This window comes from Colletotrichum lupini, chromosome 5 (assembly GCF_023278565.1).
Source record: "Colletotrichum lupini chromosome 5, complete sequence".
In the NCBI taxonomy this organism is placed as follows: domain Eukaryota; kingdom Fungi; phylum Ascomycota; class Sordariomycetes; order Glomerellales; family Glomerellaceae; genus Colletotrichum; species Colletotrichum lupini.
In genome coordinates, this window is record NC_064678.1 from 4,198,487 (window position 1) to 4,225,368 (window position 26,882).

Sequence of the window (26,882 nt, forward strand, 5' to 3'; positions counted from 1 at the left end):
CTAAAAGTTAAAGTCTATTAGCGTGCCGGCCTAGCGGGCTTATTATAAGTTAAGTAGGCGCTTAGTTATAAAGAATAATAATAGCTAATAATCTATAATAACGTCGAACTTATACTCATAGCTCATAAGCTCTGCGCGCTATTCCTTTAGGTATAATACTATTATTAGTATTTCTTTATTATAAATAGCGTAGTTAAGCTCTACGCCGCTTATCGTTTTTAAGTAAAAGGCTACTAGGTACTATAACTTATTATCCTCTTATTATTATAGTAGCGCTCCGGCATATACTAAGTTAGAGGCGTCGGTTTCTAATTACGTTAGTAGCTCTAGCTTAAAATAGTAAAAGATTAGCGCTAATATTAACGCTAGCTTTATAACTTTAAAAGCCGTCTCGTAGTCGGTACTAAAGTTAAAAAGAACTCCCTTACTTATTAGTTTTATAAGGGGCCTAGCTAGGCGGCCGTAATCCCTTATAAATCTCCTATAGAAGTTATAAAACCCGAAAAAAGACTAAATACCCTTAAGTAATATAAGTAGCTTCTAGTCTCTAATTATAAAGACTTTCTCCTTATTAAGCTATATACTTTTTATAGAAACTACGAAGCCTAGGTACTTTATAAAAGTAATACTAAATTCATACTTCTTAATATCCGCTTATAAGCCTGCTTTTTATAAGCGGTCTAGTACTTTAGTAACGTACTCCTAATACTAGAGGGGGTCGTTTAAGAAGATTAGGATATTATTTATATACGCCGTATAGAAGTCGTTTAGGTACTCTATTAATATCTCGTTTATATATTATTAATATATAGTAAGCCCGTTATAGAGCTTAAAGGGTACTACTTTATACTTATATACCCCATAGCAGGTTCTAAACGTCGTTAAGTCCTTAGAGGCTAGGTCGAGGCGAATACGGTAGAAGGCCTACTTAATATTTAGTTTAGTAAATACCTTCGCCCTACCTAGCCGCGCGAGGGTCTCGTTAATAAGTAGTAATAAGTAGCGGTCTTTTTTTATAACCTTATTTAGCTTATAAAAGTTAATATAAAAGCGCAAACTACTATCGTACTTTTTTATAAATAGCGTTAGTAATATAAAAGGAGTATTATTTAGCTCGATAAATCCTTTTTATAAGTACTTTAATAAATAGGCTCTTATAGCCTCTAGCTCCGGTACCGACTACTTATATAGAAAGTAGTAGGTTAGCTTCTTTCTACTACTATCTAGGAGCTCGATTTTATAATTATACGGCTTATAAAGTATAAGTATATTGCTAGCCGCTTTACTAAAAACGTCGGTTTAGGGCCGTAAGTACTTTAGTAAGTTAGTTATTATAAGGTCGTAAGTAACTTAGTTATTATCGTATAAAGGGTCCGCCTCCTCTTTCTTATCCTTTATAATACGGTCTAGCTTATAAAATAATATAGAGCCTATCTCGATATTATTCTATTTTAAGTTCTTTTTAAATACGGGAGCGCTAATAAAGGTAATATCTATTTATAACGCTATTAAGTATAGTTTTTACTATTTAACCCTCTTTACGGGGGTAATAGTAGTGCCGTTAAGGGCGCGTTCTATTTTTTTTATATCCTTAGCCTTATCTAATTACTATATCTAACGGGCTATTATCTTTAATAGGCGTAATAATATCCTAATTAGCGTGCCCTTCGCCCGCTACTACTAGAGCTTTTAGTTATAGTAGGTCATATCTATTTTAAATAAGTCCTATTAGTAATTAGCGTCGATTTAGTATTATACGTCGATAACTTCCGGGGCATATAGGTCCTCGATATTCTTAATAATAATAAAGGGCGTCTTTTATAGTAATAGGTCCTTAGGCTATATTAGCTATTAGTAGCGAATATTAGGGTTTACCTCGTAATATTTAAACTACTTCTGCCCTAAGATTAGGTCGTAGCGGCCCGTGTTAAGTTAAAAGAGGGGTGCTTTTAGAAGGACTCGTTAATTAATATATAAGTTAGCGGTTTATACTACGCTAGTATTATTTAATCGCTCTTTATTAAACCTAGTAGTAAGGATTAGGCATAGTAATTTATAAGATAGGGCTACGCAGAACTATTATAATAAAAGGGTTACGTAGTTATTTATAAATCCGTACTTATTAGCTCCCGTATTAAATAAGGCTCTTAGGCAAATTCTATATTTATTAAATACTAATATAAGCTCTATTTTAAGGGGCTAACCCCCTACGAGATCCTATAGGTTTACTAAATTAATTACTAATCTTCTGTCCTTTTTATATATATCCCCTAGCTAGGAGTTTACTTTTATTAAGGGGTCTAGTTTTCTAAACCTAACTCTATCTTAGCAGGGCCCGCGGTAGCGTTAATAGTAGTTATAGTAGTTTTCGGCTTTTTAGAGTAGTCCTTAGAGATATGTTTAGTATTATTATAAATAAAGTAAGCGCTACTATCCTTAAGCTTTTAATATAGGGCTTTAGGGATCGTCTCGTAGGTAGAGGTGCGACCTCGGTCCTATTTAGTATTTTTAGTATTTTTATTATTTCCGTTACTTCTATTACTTCTATTACTTCTACCCGAGGTTTAATAAATCTAGCTAAAAGCTTTAACTGCGCAGTCCTTTATAAAAGGGGGCTATATTACGTTAGCTAACTAGGCGACGTACTTAGTATATTTTTAAAAAGTAGCCGTATTATCTAAGTACTTCGATATAGCCTAGTTACGAAGATATATAAGTAGCTTATTATAAAAACGGCGCTTTTATTAGGACTTTAGAAGCTTATTAATATGCATAAGCTTAGCGAATATAGAGCGCTTTTAATAGACATTTTTAAGCGTAATTATAAGTACGTTTAGCTTATAGCTAGCGTTATCTATAGTAATTAGGCTAGTATAAGCCGACTTAAGCTCGTAAAGTAGTTACTTAGCTATAGTAATCTCGTTAGAAGTTAGTAATAGGTATATAAACTCCGTAGCGCTACTTCTAATTTTATTAATAATATACTCTAAGTAGTACTTATCCGTACTATAGTTAGCGTTCTTTAAGCGCTTTATAATACACTAAAGCTAATAGTCGAACTTAAGGCTAGTATTATTACTTATAAAAGTAAGTACGTTAAGTATTTTTTAAGAGCCGTGGGTAATAAGATAGGACGAGGCTAGAGTAGTCTCGTAGCTACTCTACGTTTTTAAATATACTAGCCGTTACTTTAGCGCGCTAAAAGTAGTAGTATTTTAAATAGAGCTAGCCTAGGAGCCGTTCTCTAATTACTCTAGCCTTTCGGCTATAGCCGTATTACTAATATAGGCTTAGGTAAGGGCTTCTTTTATAATACAGAGCTTTATAATAATAATACGCATAAGGTCGAGGTTTTTATAAGTTATTGTATATAGGCACTTAGTACTATTACTTAGCTAGCTAATAGCGGACGCTAGGACCTGCTCTAATTAGTACTAAGTAATACGCATCTTTAATTACTATTCGATCTACTTAAATAGGGTCTTTTCGTCGTTTTTAAAGTATAGCTCTTAAATAAGGTCGAGGTCGATATACTACTTAGTATTCTTTTTAAAAAGGATATCGTTACGGATATAAATAGGTAAAGTAAGCTAGTTAGCTACGTTGTTAAAGTACGCTAAGTAATCGGCCTAGGTAATAAAAAGTAAAAAGCGCTCTACTAGCTAGTCGGATAGCGCGACCTCTAGGTTAATAACTAGGAGCTTAGCGCTTTTATTAAGGCCTATAACGCTTTATTAAGACTTATAGAGGCAGTAGCTCTACTAAAAGCCGTTAGTACAAAGGGAGACCTAGCCTCCTTAGCTATATCCTCTAACTATTACGTTTAGTAAAGGGGGTATATATTTAGGGAGTATTAATTATACTACTTATGCGCAATTAATTCGACCGGCTATCGCTCGGCTCTCTTATGCACTTTTTTAGTAAGGGTAGCTAATTATTAATTAATTAAGATATTATCGTTCTATTTCTAAAGAATAGTTAATTAAGTAACGTTAAGTAGTATTATAAAAGGGAACTTGAGGTAGGTCGGAACGCTATTATATTAACCTAATTAACTAAAGACTTAACGTAAAGAGGGAAAAAACAGAATAGTAAGTAGAAGCTAGTAGGCTGGCCCTTTAGGCCTAGCGGTCTAGCTCGTTACGTAACTACTAAGAGCTTAGCCTCGTAGCCTAAGGCTGAGCTACAGGGCCCACAGGGCCCTGGTGCCCACTGCCGTAACACGCTTATATCCCCTATATTTATATATTCTTATTTCTATATAAATATTCACTTTTTATATTCTTCATAAGAATATCCCGCATTACCTCGTTAAAGCTATACGTGCTAGAGTTACTAAGTTATCCCTATAGTTTAGTATCGAGATCGCAGAGTACTTTTTTACGAATTATTTTCCGCTCGTTATTAAGAATCGTTATATTAGTTATTTTTATTATATAATTTACTTTTTCTTACTATTCTCTTTTTTATATCTCTTATTAAAAAAGAATTATCCTCGCTTTATTATTTATTATTGTTTTAATAATAATCTTTTATATAAACTTATAGAATTCTTTATCGTTATTTTAAACTAGGGTTATATTATATTATAAAATTATATCCCTAGGCTTTTCCTTTTTAATTAGTAATTACTCTAATTATTTTAAAAATAAGTATTAAGGCCCGGGAGTCGTACTAATAGTTCGAGGTACTAGCCTCTATTATTTATAAATAATAAAAAGCGTATTTAGTATATTATTATATCTAGGCTCTATAGAATTATAAATAGTAAGGTATTTTAATAGCTTAATTTAATTAAAATAGTTATACTAATTCTTTAATAAGCTAAGGCTATATAAATATATTACTATTACAATTTCTTTAATTATTACCTCTTTTTTAGTAATCTTATATAAAGCTTTATATATAAAATATAATAATAAGTTACTTTTCTTTTAGCTATTTATAAGCGTTTAGTAAAGAGTTATTATAACCGAAATTTTATTAAACTCTAAGAAAATAATATTATCTAAGTCGTTATTAAAAAATACTATAGTATAGTATAAGCTATTATAATTCTTTTTATATAGCTAACTTTATTATACTAGTTTAAGAGTTAAATAGTACTACTTAGGTATTATCTTATTTAAAATAAATATACTTAGATTAATTTTAATTAGTTATACTAAGGGATCGTTAAGAGTCGGCTTTAAGGGTATAGGTATCTTTTTTAATAAATCGTCCTAAAGAGGATTTTTTTATAAAGTTACTACTTTTAGCTTCTTATTACTTATATTTTTTATTTTTTTAGTCTTACGTTTTTTTTTATTAGTAACTTCTCGTTAAATAGAATATTATTATTAAAGTCTTTTTTATTAAACTCCTCGTTATTAGTCCCCTTTTTAATTTTTAAAAAATCGTCGTCGTTATTTAATAATAACTTCGTACTATTAGCTTTTTTATTTTTAATTTTTAACTCTATAAATAATAAGTCGTTATTAATTATAATTAGGGTTTAAGCTATTATCTTCTCTAGCTAGGATAATAACTTTTTATTTATTTAATTTTAGATTTTCTAAGTAGTATTATTTAGTATTATAAATAGTTCAGTATTAAATATTCTAAGTCTCTTAAGAAGTAAGTTTATAATAAATAAGTTATATATACTAAATAAACTAGCGAATCCCCTACGTTTAGTCTCGAGTCTAGGGCCCTCTTTACTTACCGAGTCGTTATCCTTATTTCCTACTTTAAATAATTTATTATTTTTACCCTTAATAACTAATAAATATTATAATAATTTAAAAGCGTTTATATAATTAATATTAGGGGTTATCGGATTATTAAGATTATTAATAAATATTTAGTTAGTACCTTTTTTATTATATACTTAACTAGCTAAGTTAATAAGGCTATTATTAGTCTTACTTAGTTACGCTATTTTAATATAAGTATATAGAGGAAAAGAAAAAGGTATAGCTAAAGTAAGTAAAAATAAGGTTTAAATAGCTAGTTATAGGTAATATAGAATCGAGATTAAATAGTAAGTTCGATCTTTAGCTTTAAGTAAGTACTTAAAATTAAGAATACTTAATACTATCCTCTATTATAAAAAGGAATTATTATTTAGCTAAATTAAATATTTTTCTTCTTATAGTAGTAAATACTTCGTTACGATAATTTTATAGAGAAGTTCTAGCTACTATTTATATTATTTACCTAGTCCCTCTAGTTATAATAAAAACTATAATCTATTCCTATTTTATTAAACGTTAATAATTTTCTTTAATAAATTAGTAAGTAAAATTACTATTAATATTAGTAGTGCTCGTTTATAAATATTAAGTAGTAGTACTAGTTCTAAGTAGTTAACTAAGATTACGTTATATATCTTTACGTATTAAAATAAGTTAAGCTTATATATAAGTTATTTAACCCGTTCGAAGATTATAAAAGGCTTAGTATATTATTATAAGTATTTCTTTCTTAGTATAGTTAATTATAATATATTATAATTATAATATAGTCTTAGTATAATACGTTATCTAATTTCGAAAAATTTAGTAAGGCGCTTTTAGTCGTAGTATCATTTTATCTAAACGGCTACGATAGTAATAGCGTCGTATACTTTAAATCGTATTTCTAGTCTAGTTAGCAGTTTATCTATTACGTTTATAATTATATTAATAATATTATTAAGAGTAAATCCTAAAATAATTTCGTTAAGTAACTTAGTTATTACTACTAATCTACTATTATTAATCTCGAATTATAGTTAGGGAATACTATCGGGCTATTAATCTAGGGATTTTAATAATATAAAGTATATTCGTAGCGCTAACTCGATTATAAAGTTTATCCGTTTACTCTAGCTATTAGTCTAGGAATAGTAAGCTACTAAGTATAATAGTTTATTACCGCACTTATCTTATATATATTTTTATATTATAAAAAGGAATTTAGGGTCTTTATTACTTAGGATTACCTTTAGTAGTCCCTAGTTATAGTATTATAAAAAGTCTATTAATAACGTTACCTATTCTTTTATTATTATCGTTTTATATCTAGGTATTAGACTAATCTATTTAAATATCTTATCGGTTATTAATAAAATATAATTATATCTTTCTCTTAAGGTCGGTAGTCCTAAAATAAAATTAATAGTAATTATATAATAAAGATATAATAACGGTATAATAGGTTATATATTATTATATAGTCGGTATGTTTTGAGTTTTATTATTAAGCACGTTAAGTAACCCTAAATATAGCGCTTTAGATTTTATATAAATCGTAGTATATAATATCTGGATAATATTATAGCTATCTTATTATAGCCTATATAGTTTCCTTCGTAAGCCGTTTTGAAAATATTAGCATAGTATATTTAAAAAATATATAATTAATTATATATATTATATATTACTTTTTATAATAGTCCCCTGCGCAAAAAAAATAGTAATTTAGCACAGTTCTCTTTAAATAATATTATATTATTACAGACTATTTTAATAATAAATTTAAAAACTAAGTTTATATCGTAGCCCTACTAAATTTTCTTTTTAAAACTCGGTACTATTTTAAAAAGAATTATACTAGTACTATCCTATGTTACTAATAGTATAATATCGTTTTTTAATTACTAGTCGTTAGTTATATATATCGGTAATAAATTAATTTATATAGTATAGGTATTATTAGTTAGGAAAACTAATTATACCTATATCTATATTACCTAATTATTTAGTACGTCGTTTAGTAAAACGTTTAAGCCGCTATTTATTAGATTTAGCTCGTTATATCCCGGGTTAGCTAGTAATCTAGATAGCGCGTTTAGTATAATATATTCCTTACTTAGCTTATATATAACCTAAATATTAAATTAGCTAGCGTACTCTATCGCCCTAATTAGTTTCTTATTATTAATACTATTCGCCGTAGTATTAGTAATATCTAATTATCGTTATAGGCCTACGATAATAGAATAATTAGTAATAATTATTATAATAAGTTTTAATATAGAGATCTAGTGGTTATATTTCTTTAGGACCTAGATAAAACCTAGTGTTTTTATTTCTATTAGCTAATATCTTTTTTTAAGCTCGGATAGGGTTCGTAATAAATATAATACTAATTAAATAGTACCCTTTAATAATAGTTTAATTAGCTTCCCTTTATCGTTTATAATTATTTATAATACTTCTAACTTAACGTAGTAGGCTATAATACTAATGCCCGTTGCCGCTATATTAAAATTAATAAATAGCGGTCGTATTAAGTTATAGTAATATAACTTAATATTATTTAATAAGTCGCTACGTACTTTTTTAAACGCGTACCGTTCTTTATTAATAGTTATAATTAGGACTAATTTTATTTATTATTTACGCCCGGGATCCTTATTAGTAATTTATTTACTATTTTTAGTCCTTTATTATAATAAATCCGTTTTTAGTTACTCTAATAGTTCTATAATAAATATATATCCCGGGACGTTATTATAAAAGTACCCTACGAAGCCGATAAATATTTCGAGGTTACGGAGGGTCGTTAAATATTTAAATTATTTAAGAGTATTTAACTTTTCTATTATAGTAAATAGGCTAAAGGTATTAACGTATTATCTAAGAACGATAGTACTTAAAAATCCCACAAAGGTCTTTAATAGGTTAATACTAATATTTTTTTATTATAATAAACAAAAAATAGCGTTAAAGTTAGTAATATACTCCTTTAACGTATTAGATTTAATAATAATATTATTATAATATAATCGGGCTAAGACGTTTATAAAGAGGGCGTTTATTTATCGTTAGACGTAAGCGTTTAAGTTTTTATAACTTATTATAATATAATTAAAAATATATTATCCGTTAGGTATAATAATCGTAAAAGCGTCGCGAGATTCGGGGTATACTTACTATTAATAATAAAACGAACTTACGTTTATAACTATAATATAGCGCTTATTTTTAATAATATTAAAAATATCGTCCTACGATCGTATTAAGTAGCTATCTAGGAGTATAATCTTATTTAGTTTATAAATATTAATAACTATATAGCCTTTTTGTTTTTTATTAACTTTATACTATATTATAAAAACTAAGAATAAAAACGGTACTAAGTTTATAATATAATATAATCGTCCCTAGTTAATAAGTATATCTAGTTATTTCTAAACGACTTTTTTTTCGTTAACTTTTAAATAGTAAATCTTCTTTATCTTAGGGACCTCCTTTTCCTAGCTTAGTTTAAGGGTAATTCGTATCTATTAGTCTTTAAGAATATTAATAAAGCCGGTATCCTTAAAGACGTTTTAAAAATAGTTTAATAGGGGCATAAAATAGTTTACTTTATTAGCTCCGTTATATATCGTAATTTTAGTTATATATTCTTTTATTTAGTTCGTTAACTAAACCTCTATTAGCTTAAAAATTATAGCCTCGTTTAGCTTACTATTTATATTACTAAAATTAGCCGCTATACTCGCTTAGTCATTGTTAACTTATTAATAATAAGTATTTTTAATAATTAAATTAAGGGAGCTAACCTTAGCTTTCGCAGGGATTATAATAGGTTTATTAATATTATTAATAGTTATAATATAGTATATATTCTTATTAGCTAATAATATATAAAATACGAACTTATTATATAATACTAGCTTAAATAGTAGGTCTTCGTTAGTTATTACGGAATATAAAACTAGGAATAGGGAAGATATATATAGTAGTATAGTTATTATTATAGCTAATTAGATCGTAGCCTTAATAAGTAATCTACGTTTAGTATTATAAAACGCCGGGACGTTAATATTATATAATTAAATAATAATAATAGAGGTAGCAAAGTCGATTTTAAATTTTTTTAGTTTTATAATATCGGTACTAATTAATATATTTATTTATAGGCTATTAACTAGTAATATTTCTTATATAAAGTATATTAAGGATAGTATACTATTGTTTATAGTAGTGCCCTTAATATAAAATAAGAAAACTATATAATCTTATATTTAGTATATATTTATTTTAATACCTCTAATAGTTAGAGGAACGGCGCGTTATCTGATTTTTAAAAATAAAAAAATAATTATAATCTATTGTTAGTTAGTAATCGATTAACTATAGCTTATATTAATATAAACCTCCTCCTTAGTATCGTCGTTAAGAAAAGTTATAAGTCGTAGTTATATAATAATAAATATTCTTATTTTAAATCTTATTTTAATATCTAACTTAAAATCCGTAATAGAGGTAATAATAAGTAGTCTAGCTTTATTAGTAACTAGAGTATTTATTATTAGCGAGATAGTTACTATATCGTCCTCCGTTATTAATATAATATTATTAAATACGCTTTTCCTTAATCCTCGTCGTTTAGTAACTAGGGAATCCTAAGAAAAGCGTTAGTTATTAGTATTTATAGTTTATATTAAAGGCCTACGTCGTGTGTATTGTAGAGATATTAAAATAGTCTATTACTTAAAGCAAATTACTTATTATATTTCTTATAGTTATATATATTTAAAGAGCTAATAATAAAAAATACTACGTCCCTAATTACGGGTACTAGATCGTAATTTAGAGGTCCGTAGTCTATATTATTAAAATTATTATTTATATTTAGTTTTTCTAATTAGTTATTATTATAATATACCTACTCTAGATTCTAATCCTCGTCTTATCCTAATAGCTCTTCGTCCTATTTTTTTAATACGTAGGCTTATATATATATACGACGTAGTTAGTTATAATTAGAACGGTTTAAATAGTAGTTATTATACTATTAGTATAGTTTATTAGGGTTATTATTAGGGTTATAAGTATACCCGCTAGATTATAATAGCGCTATAGAACTTCTTATTTAGGGGGGTTAGTATAACTAAGACTAAGTACTCTATTACGTTTATTATATAGTATTAGTTATTTAGCTATTAGCCTGCGTTATAAGTTAATTATTTAACTAATTACCTCTTTAAAAATTACTGCCTTTATATAAGTTATTATACTAAGTAAGTAGCTTACGGTTATTTAAATAATTAAAGTCGTTATATTAATTATAATTAGACTACTTATTAAATTATTAGTAATTATAGTTCGGCTAGTAATTATCAAACTCCGGTTTTTATAATAAATAAGGAGTATTTTAATATCCTTTTTTTTTATAAGGCTAACTTTAGTTCGGGGACTAAGTCGTTATTATATAAAGAGCTCGTTATTACTTATTATACTTAGTAATTATTTCGTACGAGATATTTATCCTTAGCTATATAAATTAAAATACTCTCTCTATTATTAAGGCGGTTTAAGAACTAAGTTAGGGTTATTATTACTATTAGCTTTTCGATTTATACTTAGATCTTGCCGTTAAGAGCTTTAAAAATAACTTTAAGTTATACCTAAACGTTATTAATTTTTATATTTTATACGTTATAAATTATTTTTTATATAAATAATCTAATTATATATCTATTAACAAGGTCCCTAATTATAAGTTTTTATATATATAATACGTTAAGGGCTTTAAAAGAATTTTATTTAAACCGCTTTTATAAAGTCTTAGTAATAACTTATATTTCGTAATTAAATAGAGCTAGTCGTTCTAGTTATATAAGCTTAGTAATATACTATATTAACGCTATACTTAGTAAATAAAACGACTATACCTCCTTAATAACTACGTCGCTTTTAGTTATTACGAGATACTAAAGCCTATTATAAAAAATATAAACGTTAATATAAGTAGTAAACTTAATACCGGAGGTAATACTATACTTCGAATTATCGTAACTAGTTAGATCGAAATATCTAATCTCCTCTAGCTTTAGGGGTATAAACTAATTATTATTATATTTAAAAGTTAATTATTAGCTACTATCGTTACTATTATTTATATTATTTATAATTAAGGCTACTATTATAGTAATTTAGGTAATTATATTAGTAAAGAGATTACTAATTAGGTTATTATTACCTATAGGCTAGTTATTACCGTTTATATTACCGTCCGCTATTCTAAAAAGCTTTATTAACTTATTATAGTTACTAAATGAAAAAGGGTATAGGTAGTAGTTATTTAGGTTAGTAATAAGACTTTTTAAATCGAGGTAGTTACTTAGGTTAGTAATACGTATTATTACTAATACTAAAGGTGCGGTAAGTAACGATTATGGTTAAGTAGAAGTCGTTAAATAAGTATTATTAAATAATATCGGTTAGTAATTAAACTTTATAATATAAATTTATTAAATTACCGTATTAACTCCTCGTACTAATTTTAAAAATTTAATAAAGTAATCTAGCTTAACTTTATTAATACGAGTATTAATAGTTTAATTAGTTTATTATAATACCCGCGTTATATAACGTCAATTAGCGTTTATAACTCTCGCTACGTAGGGGTAGTTCGTATTATTAATATAGAAACGTAGTAATTATTTAGCTTTTAGCTTAGCTATTATTAGTCGTATTTTTTATAAGAGTAGAGTAAGGATTATTTAGTAAATTAAATCTTAGTTATAATAAGCTAATAAAAAAGAAATTCCTAGTGCCGGGTCGTATTATAGGTTATGCTACTAGATTACTAGGGGTAAAGGTAGGGTTAATATAATATATTAAGTAGTGGTTGATTCTTCTAGGTAATGTGGGTAGAAGCCCCTAATGTGGGCAGAAGCCCCTATGTATAGTTGTGGCTGGTTGCCACTAGTTGTGGCACACAGCCTGTGGCTGTGTAGTGTGGCAGTGATCTGGTGGGCTTATTCCCGGAATCTCCACACTGAGAACAGGTACGTATCCCCTCTCAGCACGCCAATTCCCACTTTGGAACTAAGTTTAAGACCCCACCCCACACGACGGATCACCCCCTACGACAGATCACCCAATTCGGCCAGATTCAGCCAAAACCGCTATTCTATATATATATGAGTAATTAAGAAATAAATATTTTAAAAAATACACAAGCTAAAAAAAATATAATTAGTATAGAAAAATATTTAAAAAAAATTATTTTATATTATATTATATAATAATATTAGATTTAAAATATGCTTTTAAATGTTAGTGTTTATTAGTAATTTCCCTATAAATACTAACATTATACTATGTTATATAACTCTTTTATTTATTAGAAAAAATAAAATCTTAAAGTTGATTATTTTTAATAAATTTAAATTAAACTTATATAAATAGTTTTCTACTAGTAATATAAGTATTATTATATAGAAATATTAAGTTATATTATAATAAGTAGTATCTATAAAAACTTGAATTTCCTAAGCTTATGTAATTAGTATAATGCTAAAAATAGTATATTTAAGCTTAGAAAAATATTTGAAAAACTATAGTATTTTAAAATACTTAGGTTTATCTATTTTTCATAAAGTTAAAAATCGTATTTTTATATAGTAAAAAACGTTATATTTAATTTGATAATATCTTGATTATTATAATAGATTATAATTTATAAAAATTATTTTAGTCGCAAAACTGTATATTCTATATCTAAAAGTATTTTTTATATATTTTTTATATTATAAAATGAAGTAGGTAGAATTAGTGGTTTTTGACTGAATTGTACCGAATTGGGTGATCTGTCGTAGGGGGTGATCCGTCGTGTGGGGTGGAGTCTTAATGGATGCAGTGGTAGCAACGCGGTTTCGAGGTTCGTCGCGTCAACCGTCGAATAATCCCACCTTCAGGCCTTGACAAGCAGCTTCCACAACTTGCGCCACTCCCACCCCCGGCTGTCTGCTTTGAGCAGCAAAAGATGGAAATCGATTGAACTGGCAGCATTAATTTCTTTTTCTTGGTGTTTTCTTTTGTCTTCAGATTCATCAACGCTCCAGAACCAACCCTCGCCGACCTACCAACTCCCGACAGACCCTCATAAATGCGATCAAGTCGCAACTTGTCGCACCATGGACGACCTTCCAACCGGTGCTGACGACGATGTCATAATGTCACTAGCGGGATCCCCGAGTGATGCCCTATTTGGACTGGACAATGCCGACTTTGATCCCTCCCACGAGACCGATCTTCGTGCCGATGAGAACGAGGCTGAGAGAAAGGTTGCGGACGAGGACGAGGTTATGCTTGACGACAGCTTGGCAGACGAAGATACGGAATTTGTGCCGGCAGATGGCGTCTCGATTCAATTAGAGAGTTACAACGCCGCTGCCGAGCCCGCAACTGAGGAGATCGCAAAAACACCGCCCAGAACCGACCTCGGCGTGGATGAACACATTCCTTCCATTGAGGCTGATGATACACACGAAAACGAGACGGCAATCACGAGCGAACGAGTAGATGGCTTTGAAAGTATCAAGCCAGAAGATGGCATAGAGGAGGCGGTATCGAAATTGCGCCCGTGGAACTTCGAGATAATCCTACCGCGCATATCACCGGAGGAACGCGCCCAGTACCTCTCAATAAAGAGCGACGTTGTGGATGAAGTTATTGAAGAGGTACCTGGTGTCGAAGGCGAATTGTGGTACAGAGTGGAGTTCACAGACGGACGACAAGACACCGTAAGTTCCTCTATTTGCAAATATGGCAGCGCTTCCCCATCTTAGACTCCCACCTTCGAATGCTCCTTGCCCTTGCCTCCTTCTCTCCTTCTTTCCTTGTTCCCTTCTCCTTCCTATCCCGGCTCATTTGAGGTTGCTCTTGCCTGCGAAGCAATCGTCAAATTCTCATATCTACCTTATAAATATCTCAACCCCTACCCAAGTCTTCTTTCCAAACCTCCTGCATACCTCACTCTTCACATACGACAACTCTCGCCCCGAGAGTCTCGTATCGCGGTCGGCATTAGCAAACGAGTAACCCCTTCCCGCCTCACAACTCCCGTCAGGTTCATATTGCTCTTTCCAATCTTCCCAAAAAATAGTACCTTCTCGACCGCCACTTATCCTCGAAGAGACAATCTACAGCTAACTCAGCCTCTGCGTGTGCATTTCTGAGAACCTAGCTGACTCGCTGAAGATACCTTTCGACGAATTACTCGCGTATGAAAGAGGCCAATTAGCTCTTAAAACATATCAGGGCATCATGGCTCCAGACACCAGCCACTGGCAAGACGAGTGGGAGGATTCAATTGCAGAATCTGATGCCAATCTCGATACTATTGAGCTTGACGAAGATGAAGTTCCCCGTCAATCTAAACGTCTACGAATCTCGACACATCGCCGCACGCGCGAAGACTCCGATTCCGACGAGGACGTTCGTTCCCGCCGTTCCAAACGCCAGCGTACGTCTACAAGACCGAGCACGAGACACAACTCGAAAGTGATCTCAGACGATGGGGTCACGGACGAGGTTCCCGCGCGAGGTCGACAACTCAGAGAGCGGACTCAGAAACAGCTCAAATTGACAAGCATGGCCTTTGCCAGCATGCCCTTAAGTCGGGACAATGATTTGGACGAGTTGTCTCAGGACCACCCTCGCCAACAATCCGACGACGACGATGACTTTCAGATCATCACATCCGATCTCTTGCCAAAGTCCTCCTCGGCCAGGCGCAAGAAGTCACGCCGCCTTAGGGTCAAGGCCAAAGCCATCGAGCAACCCAGATCTCGTGGTTCCTCAATTGAGTTTGAGGATCGTCGCCGGTCTGGCAGATCCACGAGGAACAAGGGCAGCATGCTTGATCTTGCATTGATGGATGAGGAATCATTCTACGTTGAAGATACAGCACCCGCCAGCGTTCCCAAGGTCATGAACATCAAGGAAGTCTTCAAGCCAATTGACCATGACGCACCCTTCAATCAATATCACTCCGATATCTGCATCACGTGCAACACTGGTCCTGCCGCCAACAAAGGTCCCCTGATTGGCTGTCAAGGCTGCTCCGTATCTTTTCACAAAAGTTGTATCGGCTACAGATCTGCCAGAGAACATATTGTCACCAAGGTCGGCGTGGACGATTTTGTTCTACAGTGTAAGTTCTGTATTGGCATCTATGCCAAGAAGGACAGGAACAGCCCAAGACATAGCCGGTGTCAAGAATGCAAACGTTCCGGGCGGTCATGTGCGGCGTTTTCGCCCAAGAAAACCCCTAGACAAGAGGAGAAAATTCGTCTTGACAATGGTGGTGAAGACCCTGTCACGGCAGTGGCTCCATCATTGGTCAACAACGCCGAAAACCTCTTATTCCGCTGTATCATGTGCAAGCGTGGATGGCATTTTGAGCATTTGCCATCGTCACAAACGGATTCAGACGTGTCTGACATTCGCCAGCAGCGACTTGCTGAATACTCTGTCGACTGGAAGTGTGTCGACTGCGGCACGGTATCCGACAAGATACAGACCTTAGTTGCCTGGCGGCCCCTGGGTAAAGCCTCACTCGAAGAGGGGAAGACCTATAGCGATTTGAATGAGGATGAGAAAGAGTATCTCATCAAGTGGCAGGACAAGTCGTACTTCCATTGCAGCTGGATGCCTGGTGCATGGCTCTTTCACATTGCCGCGGGTGTGATGCGCAACTCCTTTGCGAAGAAGGATGCGGATCAGAACTTGGCCCTGAAATTTACCGAAGCCGAGGCAATCCCCCAAGATGCCCTCATGGCCGATGTCATCTTCGAGGCCAAGGTGAAAGGAGAAAAAGCAAGGACGCTGGAAGATGAGATGGAGCGTATTGAGAGCGTCGATAAGATCTTCGTGAAATTCCAAGGTCTTGGCTACGACGAAACGGTATGGGATTCGCCGCCAAAGTCAGATGCCGGCGAGGTTTACACAGCATTCAAAGCCGCATACTACGAATACCTCACTGGCAAGTACTTCACCAGCTCCACGAATGCCAAAATGAAAGAGCGCGTCAACAAGTGGAAGGACAAGGAATTTGTCAAGTTGGCCCAGCAGCCCCCTGGTCTGCGCCGCGGCAAGCTTATGGAATACCAAATTGAGGGCGTCAACTGGATGCTATGGAACTATCACAGCGAAAAGAACGCCATTCTTGCCGATGAGATGGGACTGGGCAAAACGGTACAGGTCGTCGGCTTGATATCGACCCTGGTCCACGGCGACCCAAAGGTATGTTTGTGCTGCTCATGAGGAGGCTGCTGTATATTGTGCTGACACGGGCGTTCGTAGTGTTGGCCTTTCCTTGTTGTCGTTCCGAACTCAACCTGCCCAAATTGGCGTCGCGAAATCAAACAATGGGCTCCAGACCTCCGAGTAGTCACTTACCATGGTGGCAAGCAAGCGCAAGAGTTGGCGTACAAATACGAGCTCTTTCCGCGCGGCTCCCAAGAGATCAAGGCCCACGTTGTTGTCATGTCATATGACTCTGCGCAAGACGATCGCACGAAACATCTCTTCCGTTCAGTTCAATGGGCTGGCCTGGTAGTTGACGAGGGACAGCGATTAAAGAATGACAAGAGTCTCTTGTACACGGCTCTGCGTTCCATGCGGTTCCCCTTCCGACTCCTTCTCACGGGCACGCCGCTGCAGAATAACAAGCGGGAGCTTTTCAACTTGCTTCAATTCATCGACCCAACCCAGAATGCTGCGAAACTCGACGAAGAATTCCAGGAGCTCAATGCGCAGAACCTCCCTGAACTGCACGGTCGGATCAAACAATACTTTCTGCGGAGGACCAAAGCTCAGGTTCTCAAGTTCTTGCCTCCCATGGCTCAAATCATCGTTCCCGTCTCTATGTCGATCCTACAAGAGAAGCTCTGCAAGTCAATCATCGCCAAGAGTCCCGATCTGATCAAGGCAATCTTCGCAGACGACAAGGTCAACAAGAAAGACCGTGGCAGTCTGAACAATATTCTCATGCAGCTACGGAAATGTCTCTGTCATCCGTTCATGTACAGCGAAGCAGTCGAAGAGCGAACAGTTGACCAAGTCCAGCTACACGAGAATCTAGTGTCGGCGTCAGGGAAGCTGATGCTTCTCAACATCATGTTGCCGAAGCTGAAAGAAAGAGGACACAGGGTTCTCATCTTCAGCCAGTTCTTGAACCAATTGGACATCATTGAAGATTTCCTGAACGGTCTCGGCTTCCAATACCGACGACTTGACGGCAGTCTCAGCAGTCGGGAAAAGCAGAAATATATCGATGACTACAACGAACCTAACTCTCCAGTCTTTGCATTCCTTCTCTCCACAAGAGCTGGAGGCGTGGGTATCAATCTCGCAACTGCTGACACTGTCATCATCTTGGATCCTGATTTCAACCCCCATCAAGACATCCAGGCTATTTCGCGTGCTCATCGCATTGGTCAGAAGCATAAGGTGTTGTGCTTTCAACTCATGACCAAGAATTCAGCAGAGGAAAAGATCATGCAAATTGGCCGCAAGAAGATGGCTCTCGACCATGTTCTGATCGAAGCAATGGACGATGTGGGAGAGTCTGAAGACCTAGAGTCGATCTTGAAATTCGGTGCCTCAGCATTGTTCAGCGATGATCAGAGCGAAAAGGACATCGTCCGGTACGATGATGCTAGCGTTGACAAGCTCCTTGACCGGTCGACTATTGAGCAGACAAAGACTGGCGACGACGATTCCGCTGAGTCGCAATTCTCCTTCGCCCGTGTATGGGCCAATGACAAGGACGGATTCGAAGACCATCTTGCTGAAGAAAACGAGCCCACAGTCAATCCTAACGTATGGGAGGAGATCTTGGCAGAGCGAGAAGCAGAAGCCAAACGCGTGGCCGAGCTAAACAAGGAAGTTCTTGGTCGAGGTGGTCGACGCCGCCAGGTAAATAATCACTGTTCGATTCATCTACTTTTCCCAAGTGTGCTAACAGATTCATCTTAGGCAATCAGCTACAAGAATAACGGCGGTACCGGCGTGGTCACTGACCTCCCCATCAACAGCGACAGCTCCGATAATGACGGAGATTTTGTCGGTGGAGATGAGGAGGAGGATCCTGATACTGACATGGAAAATAGGGATGACAGTTCCAAAGGTAAAGCCAGACCTTCAGCTTCTCGTTCAACTAAGAAAATTACGCGTGACGTGAAAAGAAAGCAAATTGACACATCCACGCCACAGAAGAAGCGACAGCGCAAGATATCCAAAACCGACATCGTGCAATACAAAAGGTTCAAAACGGTAACTCCACGCAAACCAAGACAGACACCTCAAAAACGAACCCCCAACGCATCGCGACAGGCCAAGGCGCCCTCCACAAGTGGAAAATCAATCCGGACTGGCCTGGATCAGGTCCAAACCCCATCCACGGAGCAATCCAACGAAACGGACGACCCAATCACGTCTACCCCGTCTACCCACCTCCTCAGCCCAACCTTAACCCCATCTATCACCAGCCCGGAGCCGAGCTCTACCCACAACCCCCTCCCGCACCAGGAAGCCGTCCCGGTCGACCGATGAAGCCTGACATGGCCTGGCTTGACCACTTGACAGCAGCCCGAACGGTTACTGGCGGTGAGTTGCCTCCAACTCAGCAGGCTGCTCATGGGTTCTACCAGCAACAACAGTCTGCTCCTGTCATACGTCAAGCAGCGTCTGGCAACCCTATTGTGCCATCTGCGTCAGGCAAGGCACGTAGACCGTCGTTCGGTTTGTCCCAGATGCACCCTAATGCATCTTCTTGTGCGGATTGCGGCTTTCGGCATTATTCGACCAATTGCCCAGCCCCGACTTCAGAAGTCCAATTACGTCTGGCTCTCGATCACTTGAAGCGTTGGCCATCGACTTCCAGGAACCCTGCCGCAGAACGAAAACTAATAGAGAAGCTACACTTGGTAGCTACGACGAATGATCGTCGAAAGGAATGAACCTTCGATATTTGCTTCAGAAAGCTTATAGCATTACGGGTCCTCAGATAAGGTCACTCAAACGAAGACAGAAATACCCTTTTACTGGATTGGGTCGTCAGTATCGACTGACGTATCAACACTTACAATATTTGGCATGGATGGGACTTCAGATAGAAAAGTATACTAATCTGACGTTTCTCCAAGGCTGTGCCTCCGTAACGAACCTCATGGGATTTGCTCTGTTAGACTTGTTCAACCGTAGAAGGCAGCTGTTTGTCACGTGTTGAGGTACAAACCAGGACTGCAGCTAACCGGGCGATTGCAGCGGATCTTATTTCGGTCGAGCAAACGACGATAGCAACGGACATTTCCCGACTTTCTTAGGCTTTTGTGGTGACTTCTAAACCACTCGCGTCCAAGGCATCAGAATCCCATGTCTGAGCCTTTGGCGCCTTGGTCCGCAACTTTTGGCCGTCCTGCAAGCGGTAGACGACATCAAAGTCGTCTTTGATGGAGTTGAACGGAGCATCGCGACGCGTTGGAACTGAGCTTCTCGGTCGACGGCATCATAAGGTAAACAAGGTAGGAAGTGCTGGCCTCCTTCCCCGTTTGCAGGGTGGTCCGAATCCTCCATAATATCTCCCGTGCCCCAGTCTGGCCCGTTTTCGACTTTTTTCAAGCAACTCAACATAGACTCTGCTTCGGATTCTTCTTCTTATTCTTCTTCTCGTCCCCCATTCTTTCCTTCCTTCTCTACTTCTTTTCGCTCCTGCAGTATGGAATCGAGCCTTGCCTATTCTGCTTCCGAAAAATCATACTCGCCACAGGGCTCCCGAGGCTTTACTCGCAATACGACGCCTGAATCCGAGGCTTCATCGGAACTGAACGGTATTCTTAACGCGCAAATTAGCGACAGAAAGATGAAAAGCTCCCGAGTCGTCTTCTTCGATTCCCAAAACCAGCCTCAACCGTTTTATCCTCCCGAATACCCTCAGTCTGGGTCTGTGCAGACACCGATGAGACACGGCCTCGCAAACGCTCCCCGCAGTGTCGATGCCCCGAACTGGCGCATGGGTATGGGCATAGGTATGGGAGGCGGTCCAGGCCACAGGCACTACAGCTCGTTCAGCTCGTCGGCCAGCGGCACCGAGTACATGATCATGGGATCACAAGTGCAAGATTGTCAGGCTTCAAGCATGGGAAGAAACACGAACATCGACACTTCGGGCTTCCACGGCTACTGTCTGGATCGTGGAAACGGCAACTATACCAGGTTGATTCCTGCCGACTCGCTTCCACCTTTAATCGGTATACCAGCCGTTCAGAATGGCGCTGAAGGTCTGCTTGTTCTCCCACAGCCTCGAGGCGTGGACCCTCAGAATTTGGCTAGCAGCCCTGTCCAGCCTGTTGCTTTCAGAGTATGTTTGCTTCCTTCTTTTCTTCTCCACCCCTTGTCAGGCACCAAAGTGTTGGCGCTGAACCTTTCAGTCACCTCCGTCTTCACCGGCACCGGTATCTGATGCCCTTCAGGTATGCTCACCTGTTCTTTGAAGTCATTGTTCTTCATATTATTCTGCATACATGTTTATGGGTTACTTCGTTTACTGACACAAATTTGTGAATTTGTAGCGTAGAATCGACCAGATCATTGCCACCTCCCCCAACTCGCCAAAGAAGCCCAAGATCTACTGTGACAAGTGGGTTCACGAGGGCGTCTGCGCATTCACCCAGCAAGGTTGCAAGTACAAGCATGAGATGCCCCTCGATAAGGCGACACAGCACTCACTCGGTCTTTTCCATGGGTTTCCGGCATGGTGGAAGAAGCAACAGACTGAAATTAGGCAACAGCAGCAGCAGCCTCAGCAGCCTCAGCAGCCTCAGGGCAGCGGAACCGAGGTCTACTTTGACCTTCGTCAGCAATCTCAGAGTGGCTTGAGTTCGCCCATGATTGGTGATAGGGCTCTTGCTAGCTCGACGAGAGCGACGCCGTCGTGGCGGAGAGGCGAGGGTGGCATGAACCAGGGACGGATGAGCGCAGGATCACTGGCGAGACCCGTTGCAGGACACAGAAACTCGCCTGGTAAGTCTTCCATTGCCATTCCTTCTACGGAGTTAAAGCTCATATCAACAACAGACTCGAGACCTACGTACCAGCAGAATATGGATTCGCCTACCTCATCTTGTGTCTGGGGCCCGATCGGTCCGCCTTCGAAGCAGACGCCCGACCCAAATCCGCATTCCCACCAGAATATGAGTGCCTTCGCCACTTCCAACAACTTCGCTCTGCTGAGCTCTCTTGACGCGAACATGGGTGAGATGGACGATGGCCGCAGATATGAGTCCTACTAAAGCTAAAAGCTTGGTATCAACTTGTTGGATGGGATATGGCAAGGTTGGAATGATGAGACACGAGGCATGACAGAGTTGTGGGTATTGTCACGTTATCACTTTTATTTTGTTTCCTGGCTTGAAAAAAATGTATGTATTATAGAAGACGCTGACCAACAATCGGGGAGTTGCGAGCGAATAACTGATCCGAAAACCGCCTCCTTTTGCGAAGTGTGACCCAAATTCATCATCCACAATGCTTTCATCTGACCATAGCGAACGTTTACAGCCAGGTAAGACTCCAAGTCTCCTTACCAGCGCGGAACGGCACAACCTGGATCCCCTTACCCTCAAACGTCTGCTGAACGACGGCGCCGCCATCGCGGGTGAGGCGGATCCGCTCCTTCCTGGTGTCCTCGGTGCCGTAGAATTTGCGGCCGTAGCCGCTGACGAAGCCCTCGAGGGCCTCCTGGGTGATGTCGGCGTCGGCGAGCTCGCCGCGGGCGACGGCCTCGTCGAGGGCGGCGAGGAGGTACTGGACGGCGTAGGGCTGGGTGAAGACGCCGGCGGCGGCCTTGGAGGGGCCCGTCTTTGCGGTGATGGGGTGCGGGGCGGAGTCGGTGCCGAGGAAGAACTTGCCGTTGCCGTTGACTACGGCGTTGAGGAGGGCTTTGCGGTCGGCGGGGAGCTGGTGGGCGTTTGTTAGCTTTTGCTTCTGTTCTTTGGAAGAAAGATGATGAGCGCTTTTGCTGGAAAACTTGCCTTGGCAACGGGCTTGCAGAAGTTGAGCTACAATCACAGATGTCAGTCTTTGGAAGGTCAGGGGTTGAAAGATTTCTCATCTCGTACAGCATCACCGACGACGTCGTCGATGGTAATGAAAAGGTGGTGGCTATTGACTTGGTCAGGACTATGTTTTTCTTGAGGTAGGTTTGGGGTACATACCAAGTGATGGTGCCGGCGACGTTGGGGCCACTTGTAACTAGTCAACCAAAAAAGAATTGCGACTGTTTGACGGCATCGTCACTTACCATGACTTGACGGCTGCAACAGCCTCAGCGGTTGTGCAGTGCTCGAGGACTGTAAAGTGAGTTGGCCAAGTTCTGCTTCGTTAGACAGAGATAGTTGTACTTACTGATTCTGAGCTTGGGGTACTTGGCGTGAAGCGCCTTCAGCGTGGGGAGGAACTGGGACATGAATGTCAGCAGATGGATGCGCATTTTGGCCATTATCTGTGGGGTTATTTACCTTAGACTCGGCGTTGAGCGTAGTGATGTCGCTCCCAGCGTGGGAAGGGCACTCTCCATGGAGGCAGAGAAGCAGGTCAACCTCCTCCATGGCCTTGAAGACCTCGTGGAAGGCATCGTAGTCGACGACGCCATCGGCGCTGTTCGTGGTGACGCCGGCAGGGTAACTGGCAGCAGCACCTCGAGTCAATCACCAAGCACGTAGCTAATTTACTTTTCAAGGCGCCTCAAAACACACCTCTTGACTGCGGCGACACCGGCCTTCTTGGCCTCTCTGATGGTATCGGGCGTGACGTCCTGGTGAAGGTAGAGAGTCATGAGCAGGTCGACCTCGTCCTTGCCCAGGGCCGCCTTGATGCGCGATGAGTAGTCCAGAGCCCGCTTGACGCTCGTCACCAGGTTGCTTTGCAGGTTAGGCATGATCAGTGCCTTTGCAACTATGTTAGTAGATGGTTCCAGCTGACGACGGGAACTTACGGAGGGCGTACCTGGTTGACACCTCCGGGGCGAACAGTCGGAGCGACGATCTGAAATCGTTTTAGCATTCATAATATACCCTTCAGTGGTGGCGTGAGTTCCATGACCGCTGACCGCGTACCTGGAGCATGTCATCGTCACGCAAGTGGACATGGGCGTCAAAGGCCGCGGGCAACTCGACGGTATCAGGGAGAGGCATCTTGAATGGTGAGTGGACTGATGTATTGGGTGTCACGGCTTCTATAAACTATCAGACAGAGTCACTCGATAATTTAAGGACTTTGATTCATACCTGATGATCTCTGTTCGCAGAAATGGTCCAAGATTGGTTTTCCGCCGATGTCGCTGAGTAGTTGATTTCGGTCCTCAATCTCGTCTCGAAATGTTTTTTTTTCGTTGGAGTTCATGGTGGGGGCGGGGTAAATGACTAGGTTCCCCAAAGGCTCGAAACCATCTATTAATTGACCTCCTCATTTACCTTTACCTACCTTACTTACCTTGAATGAAACGCATATCACCGGGCGCTGATTGCCAATGACACTCAGCCTGAGACGTTGGAACCCTTGAAGAGACTTCACGATAATATTCAATCCTACCATCTTACTGCCATTTGCTCCAACGCAACGCAACCATGAGAATAAAGCACGGCCTCGGAACCGTTGAGTTCAATTTAACCATTTGAAAGGAGTATTTCGATCTAACGTTGAGGCTACATAGGATCATCTGCCTGATCTCTCTCTAATTTGTATCCTTACCCTTACTTCTTGCTGTCTCTATACCCTATGTTATCTTTTTTGTCGCCCTTGTTGCATTTGGCTGTATGCCATCTCTACGAGGAGGTAATTTGATCCTGTCGCTTCGGCCCTACTCGAGTCTCAGTCGTTTTACTTTCACCAGGCTTGAGTGACCTCCCTGTATGATGATGAATTTTAGTAAAGGGAAGAGTGGTAAGATCCAGAGTTGTATGAAGTCAGGTCATTTGAGGTCTCTTTCATTCTACGGTGATCTACTACCCAGGACCTTGTCGGTATGGAGGGGTATTCCTGCCCCACTAGCCAGCCAACCCAAGGTACGAGGTACCTTACGGAGTGCATTGCTACAGGCATGATTGGGACTTCACCTTGATTCACCGATGACCAGGCAGGCGCGAGATGTAATCGGTATCAAATCAGCCGAAGATTAAGCGAGGTGCACTTGCCTTGTGGTGCCGTGCACGGACCAGTATCCCCCACAATGGATCAATGGTATCCGTACAGCCTATGCTGGTACCTACTAGGTAGTCTTGAGCTTCATCATCACCAAGAAGCTTCTCAGGATCACGCTGGGTTGCGACTTGGCTTTGTGAACCTCTAACGACCTCTCCATACAAACCACCGTTTCCCATAATAACCCCTCGTCCGACTTGAGAAACTTCATTCCAACACAAGCTTCGCACCCGGGTTTCTGCAACTGTCGCCGCTGCTGTCACAACCAGTTGTTGGAGCTCGAGCTTTCTAGTTTGGCAAAGGTGCCCGAATCGTCGGCAAGATGGAAGACACGCTTTTCTACTTCGAGCGCGAGAAGTACAAGACCGACGAAGTCTACGACAAGACCATTAGAAATCACATTCAGAAGATCACTCGTCTATTCAAGGACGATGCGCCGGCCATCATAGCCAAAGCGCCGCAATTGCTCGAGGTCTCTTGGTCCCCCCACCTTTGGCTGTATGTTGCTGCTAACCACCATGCCACAGATCGTCCACCCCACCGACCACTCTATTTCCCACCTCGCGATCCTGAACACTCTGAAGCATCTGGATGAAAGCTCTCTACCCCTTCCGATCGATACCTTCCGAGAACACATCGCCCGGTTCCTGTTGTCGTTCGACGCCCGGCAGATGCGCTATGTTGGTGATGTCTTCTACGACCTGTTGAAGGATGTCGTGGAATGCAAGTTCTTTCAGGTAAGAAACATTCCAAGTTTGATTCACTATCCTGACTAATCGCATGTTCTCTTGGCAGGCGCGTCAATCTGTAGAGATCGTTGTTGCCGCATTGAGGCTACTCGATCCCGAATCAGCCGTACTCACGAGCCTCCACCTCGCTGTGGTGAGGCTAGCTTACGAGACGACGAACTACGACGAAGTGCTGCCGATACTCGAGAAACCATGGGTGTTCCTTCCTGGAATGAAGGACCAGCCTCGTCCAACATACCCTTGCGATTTGACAGCTTCACCTTCCGCCTATATCAGCCCCGCCACACAACTTACCGAATACTTGACTCGCGAGGGTGTCATGGAGCACGAGTACCTCAGTGCCCAAATCTTCACGAAGGAGCTCAAATGGGCGCAGGCTCACAAAGACTACCAACGAATCATCACTTGGCCGTCAAGGGAAACCTCTGTGAGCAAGTTGATGACTGACTCCCACAAGCGGTGGCTTCTCACAGGTCTCTTGGCTCTCGGCCACACGCCGGTTTTACCCGGACAAATCAGCTCAAGCGCTCAGAAGGCGTTTGCATCTCTGTCAAAACAATATGCAGATCTCGCGAGCCTATTTTCCACCACCAATGTTGAACAGTTCAAGGGCGCAGCCGAGAAAGGCATTGATACGTGGGCAGCTGATGGAACCACCGAGCTGATCAAGGCGGTTGTGACGGCGTACCAGAAATGGCAGATTCTTGGTCTCGCCGACGTGTATCACAAGATCAGCGTATCGGAGATCCGCCAACAGACACTCAGTGCCGAGACAGCTCGAAACCTCGAGACTGACGAGGAGGTGGAGCAACTCCTGCAGGATATGGTCACCATCGGAATGCTTCAGGGCTCATTGGAGGTCAGCCCTGATGGCGTCAAGTGCCTCATCTTCCTCCCGCGTGACACGGAAATCGAATACAGCGAGTACCAGAAGAAGATCACAGACGACGCGCGCATCAAGGCGTTGAACAAGTTTGCCGAGGTTAGCGATGTTCGTCTTGCCGCGTCAAAGGACTACGCCAAGCACATCATTCGTGAGCAGAAGCGCCAAGACAAGGACAGCTCTCAGTCGCACAACACCGAGTTCGGCTTCGACGCATCCATCGAGGACGAAGATCTCATGACGGGTATTCAACATCCTTAGTACCTTTACCGGGTGGGC

General features: G+C 39.1%; 3 protein-coding genes across 3 annotated transcripts; 2 read left to right on the forward strand and 1 right to left on the reverse strand.

Annotated features, from left to right (window-relative positions):
• Window positions 1–13,900: 13,900 nt before the first annotated feature.
• CLUP02_10667 (SNF2 family domain-containing protein) lies at window positions 13,901–22,063 on the forward strand (the record flags this gene model as incomplete). Its single annotated transcript, XM_049289641.1, has 10 exons — window positions 13,901–14,509; window positions 15,027–17,012; window positions 17,073–18,689; window positions 18,750–18,900; window positions 19,107–19,514; window positions 19,919–19,955; window positions 20,490–21,132; window positions 21,203–21,244; window positions 21,344–21,411; window positions 21,673–22,063. The coding sequence occupies 10 exons, from the start codon at window positions 13,901–13,903 to the stop codon at window positions 22,061–22,063; spliced, it is 5,952 nt and encodes a 1,983-aa protein (XP_049146786.1).
• A 262-nt stretch (window positions 22,064–22,325) lies between these two features.
• Window positions 22,326–24,173, reverse strand: CLUP02_10668 (dihydroorotase; the record flags this gene model as incomplete). The annotated part of the gene is made up of 10 exons (XM_049289642.1): window positions 22,326–22,730; window positions 22,892–22,934; window positions 22,988–23,017; window positions 23,074–23,122; window positions 23,178–23,229; window positions 23,291–23,456; window positions 23,528–23,718; window positions 23,778–23,816; window positions 23,888–24,006; window positions 24,059–24,173. 10 exons carry the CDS (start codon window positions 24,171–24,173, stop codon window positions 22,326–22,328), a joined length of 1,209 nt encoding a protein of 402 aa, XP_049146787.1.
• A 1,120-nt stretch (window positions 24,174–25,293) lies between these two features.
• Window positions 25,294–26,864, forward strand: CLUP02_10669 (COP9 signalosome complex subunit 3; the record flags this gene model as incomplete). The annotated part of the gene is made up of 3 exons (XM_049289643.1): window positions 25,294–25,443; window positions 25,499–25,708; window positions 25,767–26,864. The coding sequence occupies 3 exons, from the start codon at window positions 25,294–25,296 to the stop codon at window positions 26,862–26,864; spliced, it is 1,458 nt and encodes a 485-aa protein (XP_049146788.1).
• Window positions 26,865–26,882: the final 18 nt, after the last annotated feature.